This window comes from Mus caroli, unplaced genomic scaffold, assembly GCF_978045245.1.
Source record: "Mus caroli unplaced genomic scaffold, Mus_caroli_1 scaffold_6, whole genome shotgun sequence".
Taxonomy (NCBI): domain Eukaryota; kingdom Metazoa; phylum Chordata; class Mammalia; order Rodentia; family Muridae; genus Mus; species Mus caroli.
Genome location: NW_028227261.1, coordinates 32017792 through 32035550, shown reverse-complemented (window position 1 = coordinate 32035550; position 17759 = coordinate 32017792). Strand labels below are relative to the sequence as shown.

The following is a 17759-nucleotide window of genomic DNA, read 5'->3' as shown; positions in this document are numbered from 1 at the left end:
AGCGTCTCCTGTGTTGTCCTCCCTTCCGTCTTGGAAGATAAAAATTAATTAGGAGATGAAAAAGGAGGCCTTTGAAAGCACTGTTTGGCTGTAAAAATATGTAGGCAAAAATGCAAAGGAGGCTGTGGGGGAGGGGAGCTCCTGGCGGGGAAGCGGGGCTGCTTTGAAGGGAGAGGATGTTGGAAGAGATTCTGCGGGGATTGTGGTCTCTTTGAGTGGTGGAGCTGGGTGCGCTTGCTCAGCACAGTGGGGCTGCTGGGGAAGAGCATGAGAGCCTGGAGCCTCGAAACCCAGATCCCCCTAGCCCTGTGCAACCTCCCCAGGGCCGAGCCCTCCCTCTGACAGGGCCTCAACTTCAGCATCTTACCTGGAAGGGGCCTAAAGGGGCTGCCCTGCACACCCGAGGTGCCAACTGAATAGTGGGTGTTTCCCCAAGCTGGAGGGCTCTGGAGGCTACCCACACCTCAGCTCCCAGCTTCTGCGCCTCCCCCCCTTTCTTCCCGCTGCCCTCCTTCCCTTCCCAGCCCTAGACCTAGTTTGCAGCAGAAGCAGGGTGGGAAGGCCAAGGCAGTAGCTAGTATGGTCTAGCCTGATGCAATCGAACACCACGCTTTAAAATTAGACCCACCAGGATGTGTCCTGGGTGGTGTCTCTGATGGATGACTCTGAACAAATCCTTTCACTGCTCCAAGCCCCAGGTTGCTCACCTGGACAAAGTAGATACCGATTCCTACCTATGCCGTTCACTGGAGGAGTCAGCGAGCTCCTAGATCTTCCGTGATCATCAAGGCCCGGGAATATCTTGCCCCAAAGCCCCCTCCTGAGGCAGGTGACTCAAGCAGAAAGCACCTTTGACACCTGGAGATTGTTCTTTCTCCAGGGTCTCTGGACCGGACCCACTGAGCTTTGTGGTAGACTTTGTGCCTCTTTTCGTGACCATGTGCATGAGCATACACCCAGAGAGAACTGAGGAAACAGGGAGTCAGGTCTTAGAAGAATGCTTTCACTGGGGGAGGCAGAGGCAACTGAATCTCTAGGAGTTCTAGGTTAGCCAGGTCTACATTGGAGTTCCAGGCCAGTGAGGGCTACATTGTGAAACACTGACTCTAAAACAAAAGGAAGGATTCTAGGAGAGTACAGAAAGAAAGCAGCAGGTACAGCCAAGGCTCAAGGATGGCAGGGAAGTCCCTGAAAGCTCCTAAGCTTCAGAAGACCTCCCAGGACCTCAGTTTCACCTCCTGTGAACTGGGTATAATGGTGTTCTCAACTCCACAGAGGTCCTGAGATGATTAACGAGGGGATTCCTAGATGCAGCTTAGAGGACTTTCTGTTCTATTGGAGACATCTCATGACATTGAATAAATAGCCTTACTGTTTACTAATTCAGGCCTATCCACCCCATAGGCATGACTCTGGGGCCATCCTTTGCTTGCTTTGATTCAGAAAAAAAAAATTTAAGCTGGTTGTCAGCATTTTGAAATTTAGAGACTTTTGCATTCCAAATGTTCACAACTCCAGTTTCTTGAAAATGTGAACGATCTGGCATCTCCAAGCTGGCACTCCTACAAAGCGGCTCCTGGAGTACAGAGGCAGTGCCTGGCTCTGGCTTCTAGTTCCACCCAGACTCAAACCATCTCCTGTACTAGGGCTGGCCCTGTCAGCACCTAAGGTTCCTATCCGTGTGCATGTGAAACTTGAGCACAACTGCATGAATGTTATGTGCACGTGTGTGCAGGCACACCGCAGGCGGTCTTCCTAAGGCCCCATCCACCTTGTTTGGAGACAGCCTGGAACTTGTCAAATAGGCTAGACTGGGATCAGTGAGCCCCACGGATCCACCTATTTGATTCCTTAGCGTTGGATTATAAGCCTGAATTCTTTTTTAATGTGGGCTCTGGACATCAAACTCCGGTCCTTGTGCTTACAAGGCAAGGACTTTACTAATTGAGCCACCTCCCTGAGTCTCTTCCTCATCCATTTTGCATCCTTTATTTTCTGTAACTGTTCTGTACTATAAAGATTACCTCCTCTTTCTAAGTGGGAGAACTAGGCTTTAAGGAGAGTTGAGGAGCCTTGAGGAATAACGATGCCAGCCACATAGAGAGCCTTAGGGTCAGACTTCTGTGTTCATTTACAGCCCTTCCTTTGCTGAGTTTAATGATAGCCAAGGTGCAGTAGCATCCTTAAAGGCCCCATTTTACAGACATGGAAAGTGAGGCTCAGAGATGTGGTTGACACAAAGAGCTGGCATTTGAAGAAAAGCTAGTGTGACACTCGGGGTCCATGCAGTAGAGGTGACCCCTCTGTGATCTCCCATCCCCATCTGGCATCCTCATCTCTAGGTCCCCTCTGAAAGAAAAACTTCAGCCCCTCTTGGGACTTTCAATAGCAGAGACAGGACACTCAGAGAGGTGCCCACAGAAATAAACCAGAGAAGTGATTAACTGCTCCAGGACATAGTTCTGACAGGGGCCAAAGACTCCCCATCCTGGGATAGGCAAGCTAGTTAATCTAGGAAAAGGTCTCTTCTTCAGAATGGAAATACCCAAAGTCTCGCATGGCATCACACTGAGGCTGCCTCGATACGTACATTCCCCCGAGATTTAGTTGCGTTCAAAGCTGATAGATACGTGTTTATATATGCATATATAGCCCCATATACATTCTCTTGTACAGAAATGTTAAATTCTCAAGATTAAATGTCTTCAGTTGGGGAAAATCAATTCACTTCTTTGAGGAGGCTGAAATGGTAGCGGCGTGAGCCTGGAACTTCCTTTCTTGCCAATTTTTCCTGTTAAAAAAAAAGAAGCATCGTCCTCCTGGCAGATCGCCCTGTGCTGGCTGCTCCAAACGATTCCATTAATTGATTTAGGTGACTGGCTCTGCAGTCATCCTTATTAAGGCTCCCACCAGAGCCAGGACAGACAGATGACTCCGGAGCCATCGGTATGTGGGACTCCACTCCCCAAGGAGGTGACAGCAATGGTGAGGGGGCCCACGGAGATGAGGGGGGACTTTGCTTCTTTCCGTGTCAGGGTTGTGTTCCAGAATCACTGAACTGTTTGAGGAGACTGTGGGCGGGGTTTTGACAATGGGGCCCAAGGTCTAGGTCAAGAACAGTAAGGGACATCCAAGGAAAGCAGGTTGCAGAACTCCTGTGACAGACAAACAGCCAAAAACAAGACAAAACATAAAGAAGGCTGTGAGTTTGGAGCCCTGGAACTGGAAGGTGGAATTCTTGAAATGTATGTCACAGCAGGATTCTTCCTGGTGTCATCTCCTCTCTTAACTGACCCACGTGCTCCGCTCTCCTGTGTCCTTCCTTGTTCCTTCATCTGCTAGTATCTTCCTCAAAACCTATCTACCTCAGTGCATCCTCCAGGCTCAACTGAACTCCCTGCTTCGGACTATGATCTAATCCAGCATGTCTGTTGGCATCCTCAGGGGCTGTGGATGGGAGGAAAGGGAGGGTAGAGGGCCAGGTTGAGACAGGCCGGTGTTCTGACTACACTCTCAGGCACAGGAGTAGGGCAGGCTCACAGAAAGAATTACTGGCTATTTTTGCCAAGATTACGTGACTTTATATAGTTTCAGGGGGCAGTAAATGGATATGCTGGGAGCGAGGGGGAAAGAGTGGATGGGCAGCTATGGTTAGACAGGGAAGAGGATGGATAGATGGGCGTGTGGAAAAGGAACAGCTGGATAGAGGATACAGGTGAGCCGAAGAGTCGGGGAGTCAGCTGAATATCTAGCATGTAGACAGCGTGGGGAGGGAAAGCGAGCAGATGGTCCATAAGAGGAGGAAGGGGATGGATATATGCATGAGTGAGTTAGTGGGGTGGATAGTCCAATGGACTGACAGGTGGCTGGACTGATGGCTACGCGCAGGCATGGTGGGCACATGAGATGATTAGATGCATGTGTGCGTGCATGGGTTAACAGCAGATGAACTAACAGGTAGATGCCTTAGGAGGGAAAAGAGTCTTGATGCCTCATCCTACCCTGGTTCCCACCTCCATAGAAAACAACTTGGGGAGCAGGAGGAAGGAGTGGGAAAGCAGCTGAGAGACCGGAGTCTTTGAAGGGAGAAAAGCAGTTAGGTTGGAACAGCCAGAATGCACGCAGGTCTGAGGAGCAGTGTGTCTGGCCAAGTGGAGACAGTTGGACTTGGATAATTTGATTACAGGAATCTCTGGAGTTTGTGGTTATCTGTACACGCAGCTCTTGGGAACACGGGTGTGAGAGGGTATTATTTATCTATTGCTCAGCAAATTACCCCAAACTTCACATCTTAAAACAACATCTGTCACTTGGCAGCTTCGTGGTCAGGAGTCAGTGGAGTTTCAAGAGCCCTCTGGCCTGAGGCTCTTCACAGGCTGTGATCCAGCCATCAGCCAAGACTGTGGTCACTCGAGCCATGGCCTCTAAGCCCATGGCATGAACACATGCTCAGTTCCCCTCAGGTCGTTGGACTGAGTAAGAGAAGTACTGTGTACTGAGATTTGACAAGATGCTGTCCTCTGTTGCTTGCATGGGAAGCTCTTCTTAAGCAATTCGGTGTGACAGTACTGTCACCAGCGCCTGAGAGAAGAGCTGAGGAACACACAAGGGAGAGGGAGACAATTCCTCACTCAGAGGTGCCATTCCACCCCTGCCAGAGAGTGATTCAAAAGCAGGCCGAAAGGTCCAGCCCACCCTTAGGAGGAGGAGGAGCCCAAACAAGGATGTGGCCACAGGGAGACAGGAGTCACTAGAAATTGGGTAGTGCTAAGAATTGGAGCTTGCCAAGCAGGAAGAGGGGCCAAAGGAGCTGGCGGAGGAGAATCTGCATATCAGAAATTATCTGGAAAATGAGAAACATCTGGAGCCTCCGAAAAGCCAGGGATGAGAACCATCTCTGAGGGAAGAGGTGTTGGCAGGGGACCACTTGGGGAGGAGCTGAGGTAGAAAGAAGGCTGGAAGGTGGCTGGCTACAAAGTTGGGCAGAAGGCAGGTGGCTGTGGGGGTGGGGCCTCTGAGGGCCACAATGGCTGCCTGCAAGAGTGGTTGGGTGAAGCCTAGAGAGCCAGGGCCTCAGAACCCTTTGTGCACCGCACCGGCTTTGAGGCACATGAGTTTGCAGGCAGGGAGCGACAGCTCTGTGAAAGGTTCCACGCCCTGAAAGTATTCAGTGACTCCATGCTGCTCTGATATTCATTCCTGTGCTGTGCTCCGTCCCTGGACCGTGCTGTGGATGTCGGCCACCAGTTTCAGAGGGCCTATCCCATGCCAGCACCCAGAAGCACCCAGAGAGAAGAAAGTACATGTTCCTCTCGGGCTCCCTGCCCGCCTCTGGCAGCCATGGCCTGATTCCCTGCCCTTCCCCCAGGCCTGTGCCAGCCTGTGGGAGGGCACCCATCTTGTCACGTGTACCAGAGCTGGGCTGGGTGCCAATCATACAGGCTGACATCACAGAAAGCCACAGCCAGACTAGGAAACAGCCGATACAATAGGGGCTCTCAGAGCCACCTTTTCCCCCGGACTAAGGCAGGGCTGATCTCTGTTGGGACCAGGCAGCTGGCATACATCAAGTTCCCAGGGTGGCTCATGCACACCTAACACAACCCAGGCAGGGGACACTCATGCCCAGCCCTCTCTCTTCTCTCCTGGTCCCAAGGACCTCCCTGAATCTTCCTGGGGCAGACACAGCAGCCCACCCACCAGGCTGCTACCCCGCCTATGGTCTCAGGCATGAAGCCAGCAGGGGGACCTGCAGTCCACTTCTCCCAGGAGTCTTACCCTTTTCTCTGCTTGCAGTTCCCACTGCACCTCTCTCGGGACTGAGAACACACCAGAGCCATACTCAACTCCTCTCCTGACATAGAGTGCACAAAAGGGGGCGCAGCTTTGCCTGGAGTGAAGTGGGGAGACAAAGTCCACTGAGCTTTACCTTCACTTGTGCCCCCTAGTGGTTACTCAGATACAATGCAGCTGTGTGGGTAGGCACATGGATTGTCTCCAAGGGGTCTGGATTTGAAGCCTGCCTCTACCATTTCATCTCTGGATAGCCTTGGGTGAATTGCTTAACAGTGTTTCAGCTTCCCCGTCTGCAAAACGGGGCTGATAACACGTACTTCCTGTGATTTCGGCGAGTGAGTTCCTACAACTAAGACCCTTAGAACAAGACCTCTGCTTGTTAAATCCCTAACAGGTATTGGAAAAAACTGATTTTGAAGAAGTCAGTCTGAGACCGGAGACTGGAGCTAGGTCGGCAGAGCATCTGCCTCTCGTGTACATGAAACCCTGTTCACTCTCAAGCATCACAAACCCCAGCTGTGGTGGCGCACGCCTCTAAGCCCAGCACTTGGAAGGCAGAGGCAGGGGGGTCAGAAGTCTAAAGTCATCCTCAGCTACCTAAGGAGTTTGAGGCCAGCCTGGGCTAGCCTCAAACCTGTCTCAATGATTAATTAATTAGTTCCAAAGGCTGCGCTATGGCAAAAATCCAGGGCTACCAGGGAGTGGGCCAGAGTCTGGACCTCAGCGAACTATGCCCAGCAACATCTCACGTCTGGGGCCTCGGTTTCTATACCCGTGCAATGGCGGTGTTCCCTTACCCTACATATTATACCCAGAGTTGGATGGCAGGAGCTATGCTGAGTGACCGAAGGGAGTGGAGCATGGGGGAAGGGGCTCCATTTGCTTTGGTTTAAATATTTGTATCCCTTTGCCACCCAGAAATCCAAGATTTCCACCTTTGAGAAGATGTGGGCCTTCATGAGCAGCAAGCCCTCCGCTCTGGTGAAGAACAACGAGGAGGGCATCCAGCGGACGCTCACAGCCGACTACGCCCTGCTCATGGAGTCCACTACCATAGAGTACATCACACAGAGGAACTGCAACCTCACCCAGATCGGTGGCCTCATCGATTCCAAGGGCTACGGCATCGGCACGCCCATGGGTGAGCGAGCGGGGCACGGGGAGAGTGGTGCGGTACGGACATGGGCTCTTGAGCTCCTCCACCCTCCTCTTAGCACACAGTCCCCAGAGTCATTTCACGGAGCCTGGGAAGGTGAGGTTTCCTCAGCGGGAGCAGAGGGATGGAGACACAATCCTGGCTTGGTCAGTCCTGGCCTGTGAGGGCAGAGACAGCCTCTCCTTGCCCTCTCCTGGTTGATGCACCCACACACAGGGCCTCCCGGGGCCACAGGTTCTATGCCCAGTTTGTAAGGCCTCCCCATGAGATACCTTACCTGGACTTGAACAGGGGCCTTATTGAGAGGAATCCCTGTTGGAGGCTGGCAGAGGCAGCTCTAGTAAACAGTCCCCACTGACAGTCCCCTTCCTCTCCCCCTCCTCCTCTGCAGGCTCCCCCTACCGGGACAAAATCACCATCGCCATTCTGCAGCTACAGGAGGAGGACAAACTGCACATCATGAAGGAGAAGTGGTGGCGCGGCAGTGGGTGCCCCGAGGAGGAGAACAAGGAGGCCAGCGCCCTGGGCATCCAGAAGATCGGCGGCATCTTCATCGTCCTGGCCGCTGGCTTGGTCCTATCCGTGTTGGTGGCGGTGGGCGAGTTCATATACAAACTCCGCAAGACAGCGGAGCGGGAGCAGGTGAGGCCCTGGAGGAGGCTGCGTTGGACAGGGAAGGAAGGCAAGGACAAGACTAAGCTGGTTTCGTCCTCCCAAGGGAATGAACTCCCACTGTCTCATCTCACCATCCTGTCCACCATCCTGCATTCAGTCCACCAGGATCCAGCCAGCTCTCCTCTGTCCTGACAGCGCATGTTTTTCCCATCACCCCCTGCTCCACTCGGTCCCAGGCCAATGTGCACTCACTGCAGCCCAAGCTATGCCCTAGCCTCCACACTGATGACACGCCTTTCTTTCTACCTAACCTGGAGGTAGAAGGCACCTGCTTCCATGGCTCCTATCTGGGTGGCCTCCTAATCCTCTCTCCTTTCTCTCCACGTTGGCCTGCCCCACTCCCCAGGCTGACTTCTCAGTGAGTGCCTCCTGCCCCCCACGGCTCTTCACCACCATCTATGAGCGCCATAGAAGCCAGTACCCTGTTTCAAACTTAATTCAAACCATGTCAGCTCCCTCCTTAAACCCCTAGGGTAATTGTTGAAGCTGGGTGACAGAGGCACAGGAGTTCATTATATTGTACAATCTGCTTTTTGCATATATTGGGAAATTTCCATAATGAAAAGTTTAAAAAAGCAAAGTTCTGAGGGATGGCCCAAGTGTGCAAACAGTAAAGCTAGTCTTCCCCTGCCTGATTAATTCAAGCATGGTCGGTCAGGGCAGGAGCCCCGGGTCCCGTGGCAAATTAGAGGCATGGAGAGAGAGTTTTAAGTGCTAATACCCTGGCCTCACTCCCAGAGACTCTGTTTTAATTGGCCCATGGTGGAGCCTAACTCTAGAGTTTGCAGAAGGCCCACAGGGTGATTTAAGCGTGCACCTGAGCCAAGGGCCTTTCGGCTAGGGAATCGCCTCTCCCGGCAGAAGTTCAAAAGCATCCGGGCCCAGTGTGGTTGGTAGGAGCCTGCCGCTGGGTCGCATGCAGTGGGCTCATTACAATCAGTGCCTGATGGATCCATCAAAATGAACTGGAGTTGTTTAACAACCAGCAAGGCTAAGTCAACCAAGAGAAGGGAGAGACAGCTCTGGCTGTATGAGTTAGCCACTGCCTAAGGAGAAGCCTGAAAAGATGCAATCCCAGAAGGCCACTGGGGGGGGGGGGAGAAACTGAGTCTTTGAAACCAGCTGTGCAGCTGACTAGTTGTTGTCTGAAGTGGCCAGGGAGATGGACTGTTTTATGCACAAGGATGTTTGTCTACGTATGAACGGCGACATAAAAGACTAGATAAGTGCCTAGATGTCTAACAGTTTAAAGTGATGAGACATTGAAAAAGAATAGCTGCCAGGCTGCCAGAGTCTTTAGGAAGCCCCGTTAAGACTGAACTGAATTCTAGATGACAGGCTCTTTTGCACCCCACTCCCTCACTTTCTCTCACATGACTCCTTTTGAGTCCATGACACACCCAGCATGTTTCTGCCTCAGGACCTTGACACATGTCGGTTCATCTATCTGAGCCTGAACTACACTATATTCTTGGCTGCGTCTGGCATGTAGATTTTAACTCATATCATCTCCTTAAATAGCCTTTCCTAGTTCCCTCTTCCCACACTCTTCCATATCATAGCTTTAACCTATTTATTTATTTATTTATTTATTTCATGTTCATTGGTGTTTTGCCTGTATTTATGTCTGTGTGTGGGTGCCGGGTCCCCTAGAACTGGAAATACAGATAGTTGCGAGTTGTGGATGCTAGGAATTGAACCTGGGTCCTTTGAAAGAGCAGCCCGTGCTCTGAACCTCTGAGCCGTCTCTCCAGCCCCGTGGCTTTAGCCTCTTTAGTAGTAGCCATGACCGGCTGGAGGATGGGCTAATGCACATGCTTGTTGTCTGTCCCCATCCCATTGCTGGACCGCAGCTCCCTAATCCTGGAGTCCTCACCTGCTTCTCCACCGTTCTGTGCCTAACACCCAGCATGCGGCCTTGTATGGAGCAAACGCTTACAAGATGCAAAAAGGCAGGCTGAAGAGTCCAGTGTTCTACATAGAGCAGGAAAGGGGAGAGGGCTTGTCACCACTAGCAGGAGGCCTCCGTTCCCCTGGGCCATAACCTACATATCATGATGATGATGCTCCACAGCCTTGCTGTCTGAGTTGGACCACCAGCCTGCCCCTCTGTGCACCATCTCAGTCCAGGGCCAACTCCAGTAGCTGGCCTTAAGAGCTACTGCCACCAAACCCCTGTGGGGATGTCACACTCCTACTGCCACCCCCACCCCCTACCTCCCACCCCTACTAGCTTCAGGGACCATGTTCAGGAGGCCCTTGAATAGAACTAAGAGGTCCCTGCCTTAGACACAGGCTGGACCTCTCTGAGCAGGGGGCAGCAGTTGGAAGAACCACCAGAATGGGTCCCCCACGCGTGTCTGAAGAGCTTCTCCAACCCTAATTCCAGGTCAGGCCTGGTGTAGGAGAGGTTGGACTCATAGGGCAAAACTGTAGAGTCTAGCGGAACCCCCCAGCAGAGCCCCTCAGACTCTGGGAGCATGCCGTTTAGGCTGCTGTGAAACAGAAAGATGATGCCATCTGCCCCTCCCCACCTAGTCTACAGAGGACTTTCCAGTCATCTTTCTGGGGCTCTCAAGACCTTGGCAGGGCTGTAGGTGTAAAAAGCCACAGGTGGTCTTGTCATAGTGTCAGGAGGAGAGGATCTGTCTCACTTTGCCTCTTGTCCCTCCCCAGCGCTCCTTCTGCAGCACAGTGGCCGACGAGATCCGCTTCTCCCTCACCTGCCAACGGCGTCTCAAGCACAAGCCCCAGCCTCCTATGATGGTCAAGACGGATGCGGTTATCAACATGCACACCTTTAATGACCGAAGGCTTCCAGGCAAGGACAGCATGAGCTGCAGCACCTCGCTAGCCCCTGTCTTCCCCTAGACATGGGTCCAGCGGGGACTTCAGGCCCAGTCCACGCAGAGGAAGGCAAAGGAGACCCGAAAGGACGGACATCCTCATCTTGTGCTGGCCTTGGGGATGGAGCTGCTGGCCGCATCCAGCTGTGAACCATCAGCTCTTAACCTACCGGGAAACCCACACGGGCCCTCGGCCGGCTGCTCGGGCTTCATCTCCTCTTGTCTTGTCTATGGCTTTCTGAAGCTGTGAAGGCCAGCGGAAGCACATGCCTCTCAGGCTCCATCACCGACCATCTCTCTTCTCCTCCATAGCCAGGTATTTCTGCCAGGCCCCTGCCGAGGCCGCAGAACATGGAAGATGGCTCTAAAGCTCCCCTCATTCCCCTCAAGCCCAGGCCTTCTAGCACGCAGCCACGAGAGCAGAGACTCCAACTCGGGACACCTTATGGGTGTTTGGATGAGGCTGCCAGTGGGAGCTCAAAAGCAGCCATCCATCCCTGGACCGAAGCAACGCTTAGGCCTTAAGGGCTATTCACCTGGGTCTGCTCATCTCAATATGGCTTCACCAACAGCAGCAGCCCCTTGGCAACATGAAAAGCGGTGTGGATAGGAGGTGTTCGGTACGGGAGAAGGAAACACAGATGGAGACTGTGATCTCAGATGCTTCTGGTCAGTGTCCTGAGCCACAAGCGTCTCGAGAGTCCCCAGGAATGCGAACGAGGTCGTCGTCACAGCAGATTCTTCTCCACGGCTGCACAGAGCAGAGAAGGTGCCCTCCCTCACAAGGAACGTCCAAAGACTCAGTTGACATTGGTAGGCCAGCAGAAAGAAATATGGACTCTATGAAAATCCCACAGGCCCTTCAACCAATAGACCAACTTTGCTGGCAAACAAGCCAGCAGTCGGGACCCTGGGTTCTCTACCATCTACTCATTGGCAATTTCCTGTCCCTGACCATTTGAATTTGGCCTCCCTCTGTCATCCTGAGAAGAGAAGAGCGGTCTCAGCTGAAGCGCAAGCCAAGTCAACAACTCCTCAGAAGAGGAATTGTTGTCCCCACTGCACAGACTAACTTTGGGGTAGGTGGGAGAAGCCAGAGGGGACCCAAAGAACTTTCTGGGTACACCCAACCTAATGAGCCCCCTAAAGAAAGAAAGCTTTCAGTGACAGGATATAAGACCTCCAGAGGCCCCCAGAGTAAGAAGGGAGTAGCTGCCTCCTGGAAGATTAACCAAAGACCCAACACAGAGACACAAGGCCATTTTGGCCCCTGATCTCTTTTCTGGAGCAGCTATGGTCTTAGGGGATTAGGGGATTGAAGGGAGACCCCAGAGGAGAAACCAGAGAAGGTGACAGCCAAAGGGATGAGCAGGTGACCTGTGGTTCCATCTCTGGAGGTTTGAAACCATCATGGTCATTGGAAAGGATCAGATGTGAGGGGTTAGGCAAAAAGTGTCCTTACAGAGAGCATGACAGGGCCATAGGGGCCCCCACAGCTGGATGGATGTTGGTCTCTGATCAGGGACCAGGGTGAGCAATATGGGTTGAAAACTGAGAACTGGGGGACACCAGTCACCCACAATCCCTCACTTTTCTGGTGCTGCTGGAAGGGGCAGGCTTGGATGAGCTACATCTAGAGCTTAAGTCTTCTCAGCAGAGGTGAAGGAACCCCTTCAGCCAACGGGGCGGCCCCCATGATGGGCACATGTGATCACTCCCACCATGCTGGTTCTCAGGAGCTCTGGCTGGCTGGCTGCACTGGGGGAGGGAGGAAAGGGGAGACTCGCAGCCAAGCCCAGTGCACACAATGATAGGAGAAGCCGTGCTGGCCAGGGAGAGTAGAGCACACATGTCTGTGTGTTTGACTTTCTGTGTGTGAGTTCCAGCAGCTGGTGATGAAGGACAGATATGGGTAACACAGCCCGAGCAGGCAGGAATAGGGGCCTCCTTTAGGACGTGTGTGTGTGTATGTGTGTGTGTGTGTGTGTGTGTGTGTGTGTGAAATGGGGAGCAAAGAGCTCAATCAGGACCGGTAACAGAGTCTCATCTATGTAAAAACAGGAGAAGCCATGTGGAGATGGGGCTCTGGTGAGTGTATAATGGATGCAAGCGTGAATAAATGTGTGTGTGTGTATGTGTGTGTGTGTGTGTGTGTACTGAATGGCAGAGGGTAGGGACTAGGAAACAGCCTGAAGTATAGCCAAATACTTGTAAAAGGAGAAGCCATGTCATCAGAGATCCTTGTGTGAGTGCGTGTACATCCACACTCGTGTGCATCCACATTTGTGTGCAGGCTTGTGTGCCCTGAAGACAGCACGGGAGGGCAGACCAGACTGCTGTGCCCATTGGGTGGGTATGTGCTATACAGGAGGAGTCGTAAAAATGGAGTGAGTGAGTGAGTAAGTGTGTGTGTGTGTGTGTGTGTGTGTGTGTGTGTGTGTATACTCATACCCATGTATGTGCAGACATGTACCTAAATTCCAATTCAAATCCTGCATTGAGGCAGCAGAGCAGTTAGTACGGCAGGGTACCAGGGTGTGTCTGCATGCCTGCTATGGGAGGGATCACTGGCCACAGCTTTCCTGAGGCTCCATGGGAAAATGCACAGGGAGACACCTTCTGGGGCTCACCTTCTGGGGTGATGCCTTCTCCTTTGCTGTTCATAGAGTGTCCTGTTGAGAGGGGAAACATTCTTCTTCCTTCCTTCCTTCCTTCCTTCCTTCCTCCCTTCCTTCCTTCCTTCCTTCCTTAAATCACCCCTACTGACAGGATCCTCATGAAACCATTGTCCACTCCGTTCTCATCTGCTGTAGTCTTTAACCGCTGTCTTCTGTTGTCCAATACCATTTTATAACACACACCCACCTCTGTGTTCATATCACACATGTGCTTTTGTGCATGACACTGCAGACGTGTCATGTTCTTTCGAGGCTATGCACATATGTAGACTGTGATGGGAGAAGGGACGAGGTGTGGTTGGTGGGAAGGGTGTTCAGAGAGGTAATGACCACTGGGTGACGGCAGTGGGGGTGGGGTGGTTATAGACTCATTCCGGGAAGAGGGGTGGCGTGCTGCAGGATCTCCCCTCCCACCTGAGCCTTATATCCAGAGGTATGGCTAATGCTTGCCCTCTAGCTGAAGTCCTGTGTTTGTCCTAGAGACCAGCCCAGTCCCAAACAGCCTGGAGACCACCCTGCCCAGCTAAGCTGTGTCTCTGCCAGGGTAGGGAAGGGAGTCAAGAGGGAGGCAGATCATTCAAGTGAAAACCTGTCCCAACCCCCTAAGGGGTGCACAGAGCTGAGGCTGGAACACACAGATGCTCTGAGGAGCAATGGGAAACACAAAGGTTGGTTTGGATGGAGCAGATGGGGCATACCTGAGCAGGACCCTGGCTGGCTGGCTCTGTCTGATCGTATAGGCCAGCCCCAAATAGAAGAATGCCTCACACAACTATGTCTGGGCTTGAGCTCCACCTATTTATACCAGCCCTGTGGTGGGGCAGCAACCATTCTGTCCAGGTCCTGGGGGCTATTGGACAAAGAGCCTCCTGCCTCTACCTTGGCCTGCGCCTGCTTTCTCTGCTATGGACAGTCAATGATGAAATTTGAGCACTCTGTGGGGGCTCAGGTGGCTCCTGGGCAGCTGTGTTGGCCAGTGAGTTGGACTTAGAATCCTTGAGGTAAGAGACTGCCCCTTGGTCAGCCTGGACTGTCACAGCTGGAAGAACACATGCTGAGCCCTGCCTTTGTAGCATGCAGTGGGGTGAGGGGTGTGCAGATTAAATATCTCCACAAGGGAGCAGAAGTCAGACCAGGCTCACGTTCACCAAGAACCGTCTTTCCCTTCCTACCTTCCTTTCTGGTCCAGGGAGGGCTGAAGGTGGGGTGCAGCTGCTGCTGCTTCATGCCGCATGAGGCCATGCTACGCACACGCACACGCACACGCACACGCACAGGCCCCAAAGCCATTCCCTACTGTAGGCACCAGCATCTGAACATGACAAACTCCATGGTCCACCTCTGGAATTGCCCTGCGTGGATGCCCACCTGGAAGGGCCTTCATGCCATGGACAAACAACCGTATGGAGTTAACATCTGGGACCTACCCAGTCCAGTGGACAGATCTGAGAATTGGGTCCAATCCTGTGCGCAGATCTCTGAGTAAGATATATCTGGATGTCCCAGGTTGTTGGAGCAGGGTGCACATCTGGAATAGGCCTAACCACTTGCCACAGTGGAAGGGGCCTTGCCCTTTTGTCTCCGTCTCCTAGAGTTGAAATTTTAGAGCTGAGGTATATGTGAAGTCACAGAATTGTTTTAGATAGAAGGCTAATGTTCTGTACAATATATATATGAATGTAATATATATATATATGCTTATATATATGCACAGTGTATATATGACCCACAACCCCTGTGTATACAACCCTTCCCTGCACGTCTACACACAAAGTGTACAGAACCCAGCCAGTATGGGTGGGGACCCAGTGAGAGACGGGGGCTGCAGCTGAAAGATCAGGTTTACACAGCCCTCTGGAACAAACCGGACCTTGCCAGCATCAGTACTGTGGACCACGTCAAAGAAGGCAGACTAGTGCGGAGGTGACAGGAAAGGGACAGCCATGGATGAGCATCTCCTCCAGGGAGTTTGTATAAGGCAGGACAGCGGGCACACTTGAAGAACATGACCTTGCTAGTCGTTGATCCCTGAGCCAATATCACAGTCTAGTCCCAGTACCTAGTGACAGAGGAAAATGGAGGCAGATTGCCAGGCCTGCCCTTATCCCTGCCTGCAGAGTAGCCTGGAAAGATGTCAAGCTGCATCTGAAATCGCCCAGATGTCAGAGGATCCTGGGTGGCAAAGGCCTCACATATGCAAGGTGCCCACAGCTCAGGGCTAGAGCGTGTCTCTTTTGAAGAGAACAGCCCGAGGGCACTGCCGACATGCCCGTTCAGCATCCTGATAACCTAGTTATGAATCTAGTTCTTCTACCCTCGCCTTCTAGAATAGAGGCTCCCAAATCACCCCGCAGCTGTCTGGTTTACTTTTATAGACCAAAACTCTGAGGCCTCCCAGTAGTAGAAAAAAACCATAGATTCAGATGCTAGCCAAGGGTCTGCCCCAGTTCATTTTGAGACAGGTACAAGGTGGCAGGGAGCTATCAAGGAACCAGAGAGATTCAAGATGGCAGCGCCTGGCCTTGCACAGCCCCTTACTGTCTGCCAGTCCTCGTTGTTGTTCCTCTCCCAACAGGGCAGCTGGTAGAAAGCCTTTATCAGGTAGGTCACAGACCTCTGTCCCTGCCGCACCTGGATCTGTTTCTTGCCAGTAATTTGAGGCCTTCAGCCCCTTCCTGGGTCCGAGCATCTCTAGAGTGTGCTGGGGAGAGGAGACCTGGGCTTTGCTTTTGTGTGGTCTGCAGCCTGCCCTTTGCTTCAACCCCAGCCCTTGGGCCATCTGCACTTAAAAGCCAGGCCCGCTCCTGCAGCCACGGCCAAGCGCACCTAAATCTCCAGCTGCCGCTGATGAGGGTCCTGTCCTGGCTCCACAGAGACCAGAGGCTCCAAGAGCCCTCACGCCACTGTGCTCTGAAACCCCACTTTATCCCTGCCTGGGCTGACTTCCTGGCTGGGCCTCCGTGGTGGGGACCTCAGCTCCCAGCTCTTGGGCTGAGCCCCCAGACAGTACCATGGGACTCTAAGAGCCCTGGCCTGTCCCACTACCCAGACCAGAGTGCCTGGACACCCCCTCCCCCAACTTTCACTCAACAAGGTTCCCACACACTGGTCTCTGGGCCATTCAGGGGGTGCCCTTTGTGGACATGCAGAATTTCTATGAATATAGTTTTTTGTAAACATTTTGTAACGATTTGGGTTTCATAGTAACTGTGTTACTTGCCAATCATTCTAAGCGGATGTAAATACATTTCCAAACAAATCTGATTATTTTCCTTTTTAAGACACTGTGATATATCGAAGTGCACAGTTTGCTGTATGAAGTAATATGGTTTTAAATTTTAAATAAATGTTTTTAGAAAATGGGTCCCTTCCCAAGGTGTGTTTTCTGTCCCTCATCGCCTTTCAGAACCAGAGATCCCAGGCAGTCCACGCTGACCATCTTCCTCCCAGGAATGACAATCTCCAGGGAAGGACACCCTGTGCTGAGCTACTTCAGGCTCCTGGTTCCATTTCAGACATCAGGGTGACAAGTGTCACCTCAAGACTGGCTGATCTCTGTCCTTTCCTCTCTTGGGCAATGTGCCTCTACAACACACCATTGTCGCAGGATCTGAGCTGCTGTGGCCCTGGGTGACCCTGTCCCTTTAGTTGTTGCTGGTGAGATTAATCGTATCCCACCTAAGCTAGTCTTGGCTGGGAGGGAGAAGGCCCCGTGGGTTACTCTCTGGGGATGGAAATTTGATGTCCGAGTTCAGGGTGATTATTTTAATCAGGAAGAGTTGGCTGTCAGTGGAAGAGATGAGAAAGCCAGGCCAACCTAGGCCCCTGAGGAGTGGCTCCCAAGACAACTCGAAGCTGCTCCAGTGAGAGAGCCACCTCCTTCCCCTAAGCCTGGCACAAGCTTGGAAGGAGAGACACGGAAGTTGCAATCCAGGACTCTGGAAGTCTAGACTGAAAGGATGCTATGAACCACACCCCATGTCATAGTTGTCCAGGATGCTGGAGGTGGGTAGTGAATGGACGTTGCCAACACTCTCATGACAGGAACATTCCAGATGGGAGCGAGAAGGAGGCCTCTGAACCCCTTGGCCACTCAGACTCACAGATTCACTTAGAGCAGTAGTTCTCAACCTTCCTAATGCTATGGCCCTTTAATACAGTCCCTCATGTTGTGGTGACCCCCCAACCATGATATTATTTTCATTGCTACCTCATAACTATAATTTTGATACATAGGATTGTGGATAATAATGTAAATGTCAGATATGCAGGATATTTGACATGGGATCCCTATGGAAGGGTCATTCAAATCTCCTCCAAGAGGGTCATGGCCCTCACGTTGAGAACCACTGACTTCCCTCAGATTTTTTTTCCAGAACTTTCCATGTTGCACTATGATGTGATCAGAAAACAGCTGATAGATGTAGAGGATTTTTATCCAGGCCAGCCTGCCCTAAACTTTCCCAATGGGCAGGCCTATGTTAAGCTCTCAAGCCCGTGTAATTGTCATTCCCAAAACAGGGAAGCGGCTTGGCTCTGACGGCTACTTGTCCAATCAAGTGTGACCTGAGGAAAGAGAGCAGTCACTGAGTATAGTCATGAGACACA

At 52.2% G+C, this 17759-nt stretch overlaps 1 protein-coding gene across 3 annotated transcripts in view; it reads left to right on the top strand.

Annotated features, from left to right (window-relative positions):
• Grik3 (glutamate ionotropic receptor kainate type subunit 3) overlaps positions 1-16498 on the top strand; it is a 219619-nt gene extending 203121 nt beyond the window's left edge. For 2 of the 3 annotated variants that reach the window (XM_021159766.3, XM_029476815.2), the window contains exons 14-16: positions 6715-6937; positions 7344-7594; positions 10304-16498. In XM_021159766.3, the coding sequence (XP_021015425.1) occupies positions 6715-6937; positions 7344-7594; positions 10304-10498 (669 nt within the window). In that variant the 3' untranslated portion in view covers positions 10499-16498. Of the gene's footprint in view, positions 1-6714; positions 6938-7343; positions 7635-10303 lie in introns of all 3 variants that reach the window. The other variant, XM_021159768.3, reaches the window with a different exon arrangement.
• The last annotated feature ends 1261 nt before the right edge of the window (positions 16499-17759 follow it).